At 41.1% G+C, this 9,105-nt stretch overlaps 1 protein-coding gene across 1 annotated transcript; it reads right to left on the minus strand.

Annotated features, from left to right (window-relative positions):
- Positions 1 to 521: 521 nt before the first annotated feature.
- LOC117489625 (leucine-rich repeat-containing protein 3-like) lies at positions 522 to 6,267 on the minus strand. Its single transcript, XM_034139085.1, has 2 exons — positions 6,078 to 6,267; positions 522 to 4,357 (listed from the first exon to the last, which is right to left on the minus strand). The coding sequence occupies exon 2, from the start codon at positions 4,292 to 4,294 to the stop codon at positions 3,440 to 3,442; it is 855 nt and encodes a 284-aa protein (XP_033994976.1). The 5' UTR covers positions 4,295 to 4,357; positions 6,078 to 6,267; the 3' UTR covers positions 522 to 3,439.
- Between the last annotated feature and the right edge of the window lie 2,838 nt (positions 6,268 to 9,105).

A 9,105-nucleotide genomic window follows, 5' to 3' on the forward strand; every position in this document is an offset into this window, starting at 1 on the left:
CCTTTTACTATCAAGGCCAAAACTGAATTAAATGTACTTTTTTAGTTTTGTTTTAATATTTTAAAGCTACCTCACACTAAAAAAACAAATCATACTGAGGCCTTCTCCCCTTAAGCTTGGTATTCACACCCCTGTATTATCATTAATATGACCAATAGAAGCTTGGTCATGAAAGCCCAGTCTGCTGCCCCCTACCCCCCTAATTTGTTGTGACCCTTGACCCCCACCCCGCTCTACTTCCTCCCATCAGCCCCTCACACAGAGCGTGCCCTCTGCCTCGGCCTGCACACACACACACACACACACAGCTGAAGAGGTTCTTAGTGTGTTTGACTTTGTTGCTCCGATCTACAGCCAGCGCTGAGGGCTCGCTTGTGTGAGGTTGTGTATATTTTTTATTATTAATAATAGTATTATTATTAATAATAATAGCATTATTATTATATTATTATTATTATGATCATGACTTGTTTTTGTTACGTTTTAATTAATGTAAATTGGAAATAAAAGACAAAACCAAGTAACAGGCTGAAGTTGCTTTTTATTTATATCATGTTTTGTTCTCCCCCTCCTTGAAATATCGGGGGCAGCGTTTTTTGACTCTTTCCAAAGAAAATTCCTTACACATTTCAAAGTGACCTGCTGCCACTGGGTGTTTTTGTGGAGATGCCCTGATACATTTCCAGGGGGAGAAACACCTCCGATCTCAAGAAAAGGAGTGAAAGCGGTGATTTTGTTGACTGATTTGTGAAAAAGGTGGAAGTGGTGAAAGTTCATATCATGTATCAATGTAAAATAGTCTTTCAATTACTTTTCACACATGGTAGAGTAGAAATAGGAAACACTGCAACCCATGATCAGCTCGTTCTGTGAATTGATCATGTCTTTCTGTACTTTTCTTCATCCTCTTGCCTTTTTTTCAACCTACTGTGGAAATAAAAGGTAGAAGCATTCCTATGAACAAAGTAGAGCAACGTTTCTTTTATTGTTTATATATCTTTTGTTGTTTTTTCCTAAAATCACTTTTTGATAGATGATTTATTATGCAATGTAATGGTTGTCAATCTCTAACTTTACGAGATAAAAACAAACAGGAGTGAACATTCACTGGGACAGAAAAACATCGGCAATAAATAAAAATACAATACAGAAAAGATATGCACGTTGACATGCTTGGTTCTTGAGTTTGGGGTTATCAGTATCATTGTACTATGTATGAGCTTAAAGGTAGGGTAGGTAATTCACTTCAGAAACACTTTTTGTTATATTCCATGGAATGCTCTTAACATCCCGAGAGCAATGAATATATTAAGTGCTTTGACAATAAATACATTAAAAAATGTCATCTGTGGAAGCCGTAATACTGTAAAAAGCACGACCAATCATCTGAGCCGGCCCGGCTAAAATAACTGGATGGCCTACCTGCCTGTCAGCCTTCCATCGGGGCACAAACTTATCTCGTGCCCTCATTGGTCATGTGCGCGTTCGTGTGTGTTGGAGGAGGGGCTCTGTAAGGAAGTGGCAGATTTTCTCCGGTTGTGTATTTTCAAATTCTAGCGCACTCGAGCTGGTTTCTCCAAAATTACCTACCCCACCTTTAAGTAGTTGTATTTAAAAAATAAGTAATGCATTTGGGCAAAGTGACATCTGACATATGAACATTAGATGTAGCATTTGTGACAGACACAAAGCACTCAGGAGATATTCTGAGTATGTACAGTTACATTAACAGTGCTTCAGAAGTTTATCCACACTGAACAAATCGACACACATCAACCTTGTTCTACTCCAAGTTAAACTGATACTAGATCTAATTCACAGTATGTTTAATCAACAACATTAACTTCTTCCAGTCTTTCTCTGTTAGTTACAAAGCACACACACCACATTTAGCACGTTACAGTACACAGGAAGTTGTCTTATACTAAGGTTTAGCCTCAGCTCCTATCCCAATTGTTAGATAATATGGGGCACAGTTATCTTTATTACATCTATACACACTTAAAAGGTTGTAACTACACTTTAATCCGTGAATGATCAAAGACACATAATTTATCAGTATGTGATGCTTTACTTATAGGCACGTATCCCTTGTTTTGATATAACTTAATAAATAGCAAATAAAGTATAGAAAAGCCTTTACTTAGCCATAGATTTGAAACATTTTGGAAAAAATGCGTACATAGTGTGTGGGGTAGAAATACCTTTTTTTCTGCTTTAATATCCTGCCAATAATGTTGCAACCCCTCAGAATTGACCCTGGAATTATTTTGGGGGCTCCTTTGGTCCAGACTATGAGTCATTTGACTCTCTATTTGTGTTGAAAAAGACCGCTTATCATATATTTACAAAACAACACTTACACATCAGGAATTGCATACATTTTAATATTGCAGGTGTTAAATAACTGAGAAGGTTATTCCATTTATTATTAAAGGGTTTTGGTTTTGTTTTTCTGTAGCTTGAAAAATAATCAATTATGATGAAGCCTTTGTGGAAAACAGGAGCCTGAACGATTTGTAAACAACAATCAGTGGAGAGAGGGACTGAAAAGCAGTACTCAAGAGATTAATTAAAGCAAAACTAACGGCTTCTCGCAGGACAAACTGCCTCACTAATCTAATTTATGACAATTATCTATTTCTAAATCGGGCTGAAATGTCTTTGTACCGATCAGTGGCAAGCTGTGTTAGCTGGCCAGATATTTTAGAGCCGATGGCTGCAGCTCGGGGAGACAAAACAGTTCACCCTCAGCTCTAATGGCTTACCGAGAGTACATTTAGATCAGCAGTTATCCACTGGCACAGAAACTACTGGCTTCATCGTGACATCTATTTGGGAAAGGCTTAAATAGCATCGTTGCAAAAATAACTTTTTTTAAATGACCCGTTACAATGCACAAAACTCCACATGAGAACAAAAATGCACAAATGAAACAGGCAATTATGAGGACACACATTTAAGTTTGCACGTCTCTCCTTTTCCACCTGATAAACACACTCTGCTGATTAGTGGCTTTCAAGTGTTCAGTAAGGGTCAGTTGGTCAAAGACGGCTAATTACAGCCTAATGAAAGATAACAGACCACAGTATATGCCATGTTGGGAGAAGAAAGGAGATGGAAAGAAGGAGTACAGAGGGAGAGAAAAGGTTATGAAGTTCAAAGAATATTCTTTTTTTCTAGTCTTTTTTCATCCTTTCAACTTTTGCTACTTCTTTCTCTCATTGCCCATGCTAGTCAAAAGTGCAAATATTTTCATTTCATTGATAAAAATGCAACATTTAAAGAAATATCCAGAAGCATATAGTAGGAGGGCTCAGTTGTAACACATATAAAGAAATATTACAATCACACACAGCATTTTGAAGCTTATCCGTTGCTCTCCATAAGAATGCCATTTTCATATTATTCCATTTAAATCACAGTAGTGAGCATGAGTTCAGAAACCAGTGCTAAGAGTGTCTGTCTCTGTGGGGGTCTTGCGTGGGCTGGGCAAACTCTTCAGGTACTCTAAATGCCTACGGGCTTCAGCTTGGTTCTGCCTCACATAGTACACTACATACACGATGACCATGAAGAACCAAACGAACATTGTCACCAGCATGGCTACATCAGTGGTTTTCCTCTGCAGACTGCAGAAATTCACCCCAGAATCCAACAGTTTGACCAGGGATTGACCTGCATGCTCGCCCTGGGACCCCGGGTCCTCCCACCTGCTTCCCTCACCCATCCCCCGCACAGAGCTCTCACACATGATCCCGTTGACCGTCTCGGGCTCCAGGTTCAGGGTCTCCATCAGCTCCTGGAGGGTGCAGTCACAGTGCCAGGGGTTGTGGAAGAGGCGCGTTTTTGCCCGGGTGGAGCCAAACTCCTCCCTGCTGGCCTGCCTCAGCTGGTTGTGAGAGAGGTCCAGCAGGCGCAGCTCGGGGCCCAGGTGCCGCAGGGCCCCTGAGGCCAGCGAGTCGATTCGGTTGTGGGACAGGTGCAGGTCCCGCAGGTGGAGCAGGTCCCTGAAGGCGGTCTCTGGGATGCTCCGGATGTAGTTGCGTTCCAGGTGGAGAGAGACAGTTTCCGGTGGGATGCCCTCTGGGATGTCCCGCAGCCCGGCGTCTGAGCACTGCACCGTGGCCGTGTCCCAGGCGCACTGGCAGCTGGCCGGACACTGGGGGGACGCTTGGCCCCAGAGAGCCGAGAACAGGAGAGAGACGCACAGCCACGGATGAAGAACCACTCCTCTACCTCGTCTTCCTCCACTGATGCTGGTACATCCCTCCTCACCCCAGCCTGTGCACATCGCCTCACCATAGCCCCCCGACACACTCCAGGTCCTGGTCACACACAGGCGCGCCAGGAGGATCTGACAGGTTGAGAGAGAAAAAAGGGTCATTTTGGAAAAGAGGACTCTCTCTCTCTCCCTCTGTGTGTCTCTTTACTAACACATACAATCAGTATGAACACTGACAGTGGAGATTGTGATGTTGAGAAAAAAGGTCAGTGGGTAAAGAGAGAGAAATAGCTTAAGCTGGTTTATCTGATAAATTCACTCCTGCGTGGAGGGACCAGAAAGATACCAAAACATGTAAGAAGACAGGCATGTATTTGCATAAAAAACGTGTTATTTACAGCAGTGATTATAAATTAAGCACTTGTATTTCTACATTAAAGGGACATAAATCAACACAAAAGATTATCTGAAGTCCTTTTTCATGCTGTCTTTTGTGTGTCTCCAATTATAAACCAAAAGAAAAGCCTCACATTACACTCATCAATACACATTCATCTTGTTTATTCCTCAATTTATTTTTCCCATGGTGCCATAGCCCTGTAATCATTTCCCATGAATGGGGGGATAGAGTGCATTATAGAGATGGAGGAGAGAACGGAGGTGGGATCGATAGTCCAAGATGCCTGCTACACTATTAACAGCAAAACATCACTCCTGCCTGTGTCCCACAGATTCAATAAATGACAAAGCTGCATGGAAAAAAATACAGCAGTGGTCTGGTGAGCATCTGGTCAGTTATCAAAGTTGCAACAACAAATAAAAAGCGGTCTGGCTAGACTCAGTTGGAAAAACCACTGAAGAATAGGCTGCATTAGGTCTACATGTGAGATGTGTCTTTGGCTTTTTTATTTGTATCTATATGGGTCTGAGTAATCCAGAAATTGTGTCATTTTATTCTAGTTCAGACAAGCACAGCTGTTTAATTGTTCTTGTTCCAAGACAAAAACGTGACACACTCCTTGAATGTGATTATGAGACCATCCTCTCAAATGTCAAGCACTTCTGCCTCCTTGTTTTTACAATGGTTAACCTTCATGTGTCTCTATTCTCCTGAATAGAGAGCATATGTGGCCCATAGATTTGGTCGATATCTTATAGTGTGTGACTGATAGCCGTGGCCCGTGTGATTAGTGTTTGTTAAGAGCAGAGGTGAATATTTAGTTCAGCAGCTTCGTGATTAACATGCGGAATGCTGCAGATGCATGCAAATCCCTAATTACAAAAAATAATCATCGCAGCATAATTCTGAATGTGAATGAGAAAGGCTGAAAGACAAAGATTGGAGAGGGACTCCCAAAGCAAATTCAGAAGGCACGTGCTGTGGATTGCACAATCCAGTTATTACGATATTGCCCTTTTGGCTATTCAATGTAAAGGACATAATTCAGATTAGAAAAAAACTGAGACTTGCAGCCTTGATTTAAAAGACTAGTATACACTAAAGTCTGATTTCCGGTGAGAAATATCATTTAGGCTATAGCCTACATTAAATCATTATGGGTAAATAGGTCAACTGGTAAATGGAAAGCTAATGTAACCCTTATAACACATTGTTAAATGTACATGCAAGAAAACGTGCATCGATCATTTGCAACTTTTTAATCATACAAAATAAGTAACGGGTGTAAAGAAAGCCTTCTTTCTGTTTCCCTCATCTGGTTGCTTTTTGACAGTTTTTGCCAATTAAAAAGCGAAATAAACGACTACAAGCGAATGCAGCACAATGTCACAATATTAGGGATAGTTACTGACTGTATATGCAGACATAGATGTTTAAAAAAAGAAAACTTACCGGTAAAATAGTTCCTTGTGTAACTTTAGATCCATAAAACGTTTTTTAGACTCCGTTTATAGTTTTTTCAGATTCTCCCGACCTCAAAATGCTCATCATCTTCTCATCAATTGTAGTTTAACGTTGGGGAAAAAACTACGCGGGCAGGAGGAGTAGTGGATCCGTGGTGTGTCGCCTGCAGACGGCTTCATCTCTGCCTGTCGTAACACTGGGTAGTTATAGCAACAAAGATGTGGGGCATCCTCCTTCTCTCTCTCTTTCTGTGTGTGTGTGTGTGTGTGTGTGTGTGTGTGTGTGTGTGTGTGTGTGTGTGTGTGTGTGTGTGTGTGTGTGTGATACAGACTTGAGTCAAACATGTGAGGTGTGTAAGTCCTTTACCTTATTACGACATCAGGCTCTCGGATTTCTAAGAACAGATTGGTTATAAACCTCCACATGAGATATTAACTTACCTACAGGTGTTATTAGATTCTAACAATGACATCTTCCTGCAATGTGATTGGATCCCAGGCAGGTAGTGAATATACAGACACTTACACTGTACAGTATCCTCAGTTGTTTTAACCTGAAGTATGAAAGGTAAAGATGCAATACTGTAGGTGTCAGACTGTTTAGGAGAATATTATATTTCATTTTCAGTCTCACAGTAAAACAACTGAAAACAAGATTTAAGTGCTCCTCCTTCAATTCCTGATGTTATTTGTCCAGGATTAGTAATAGAGGTCACATAGAAATAGACCTATTTTATCACTGTGCAAAGACTGCTCACTACAGTGATGCACTGAATGTCACATGAAAAATGAAGAGTGGCATGAAGACGTAACGCCACATGCATATAAAAACACATGAAAGGTTGGGAACCTTGACAGCCACAAACGCTTACAGGGCTCATCATTTACATATAAATAACAAGAATGTGCCTACAGACACACACAGAAGCGACACATATTGTAGTAAGAGAAAATGTTATTCATAGTGGTTTACTCATAGGGCGAATGCCCTGCTGTCCCTTTTCTACTATAGGCCGAGAGATATCTGTGGATCTATACAAGAGCCCTCAGGGGAAAGGATGGTTAGGACAGCCATGATTGCACCTTGTATCCCTCCTCTGCCTCCACAACATGTCCTACTCCTTCCAAACCTGCTCAAAACAAGGACATTTCCCCTCCTGACAAATACAATAAGCACTGCTGCAAGTATAATTAGTAAATGTTTTGCTCTTGATGGGTGATTGTCTCCTAGGTTGCCAGAAACATCACATGCGGACAAGATGAGTTTTGTGGTTACTCAGATACAAAACAAAGGGGAGTGTAATGAGAAAGCACATGATGACAGAGAGAACCACTCAACAACAAAAAGACACATCTGTTTTCAAGTCTCTAAGCTCAGAATGAATGGCATGATGAAAGCTAAAGAAAAACTGAAATGTGTCCAATATTTATTAAGGCTGTTGGTTATCTGTTGTGGGTGTTCTGGGAGGAAGCAGCTCTAAAAGATGGACAGGCCCAGGAGCAGTTTTTTGATTGATATGTTGACAATGTGAACTCTACTGGAAAACTTGACTTCAGTGAAGTGAAGCAGTTTGGCATCATCTGTTTGGTTTGGCCGCAGTCCTCCGAGGGGAAAACTGAATCACCCTAACACAAATGTGTAAACAGATCGAGGCAGTGGAAAATATCTGACAGCTAGTGGCAGAAATCCGCTCTTCCAAGACACAAGAGTGCAGGCATGGTTAAGATTGGTCTATTATTTGTGTCATGACGAGAAAAGAGGACAAACACCACAGACTGTGTCCTGGCTGCATGCCTGATGGAGTACGATAGAGATAAAAAGCAGTGTAACTATCCTGTCATTCTCTCGGGATTAGATCCACTAACAACAGGTCAGGCTGGGGGCAGGTGTTCTGCTGAGGCTATCAGGAGCCATTTTTCCACAGCGTGGCCGACTGGGAGTTGCCGGGGCTAGAGTCGCCTGAAACTGCTTACGACCGAGGACCAACACAAAGGTTCGGTCTGTTGCTGTGTAGTAAGAAACCACAACGCAGACGGAAACCATTCCTGCTGACAAAACAAAGTATTACAAAAAATGTTGCTTTGTAAGTAATTTAGCTGACAGGAAAGGAGTTAGTGCTGGCAAGCCTGTTCAGTGCTGGAAGAGAAAAACAGAGCATAGGCGGAAACTAACAAAAATGAACAAGAAATGCAGGAAAAGTATTTAATCGATAGGATTATTTAGTGATTTCCTGAGCACAGTTATCAGGCAAGTTGCATGAATACACCTGAGATTGTGGGTCAAATTGGTAGAAACTCAAATCAATACATATTAAGATACAAGCTGGTTTTTGTCCTCCTTTCTATCTATCTCTCAAAGTGTCTGCAATTACACTGCTGTAGTGAATACACCTTTGCTTTCTTTAAGCGAGGTGCAAGCTGGGAAAAAGGGTTATCTTCTTTCTCTCCCCAAAAACAACACTCACTGGTGGGCAGGGGTTACAATACGAACCATGTGACTGCAAAACGCTGTCACAAATGTGTATGGATTGGATTGAGACCTTGGCTCAGGTCCAGCACAATAGAGAGCAGAGTAATAACACTAAAGTAAGTGTGTGTGTGTGTGTGTGTGTTTACAAGATCAAGACCTTTCCAAAGCTATTAAAAATAGTCAATGCACTGCATGTGTTATCTGTGTAAATGTCAACATTTTGTATTTATAGCAGGATTGACTCGGAGCATAAAGATTATTTTCAATTAAGATTTACAAAGATAAAGAATTAACAGTCGGCACCACTGAATACAAAAAAACGAATGTCACAACATGAACTACTTTTCCACTGCTGTGGCATTTGCATAACAACGCTGATGGAAATAAAATGCACAGCAATGAAATTATAGAGCAATATTTTCTGTTGGGCAGCAGAAGGGCAGCCTTGTGGAGAATGCAATAAGGTATGAGTAACAGGTAGATAAGCAGGGGGAACATCTGGAGTATTAATGAGAAAATTCAAGGTTCATCTGCTGACTTTATTACA

Source organism: Trematomus bernacchii, unplaced genomic scaffold (genome assembly GCF_902827165.1).
Source record: "Trematomus bernacchii unplaced genomic scaffold, fTreBer1.1, whole genome shotgun sequence".
Lineage (NCBI taxonomy): Eukaryota > Metazoa > Chordata > Actinopteri > Perciformes > Nototheniidae > Trematomus > Trematomus bernacchii.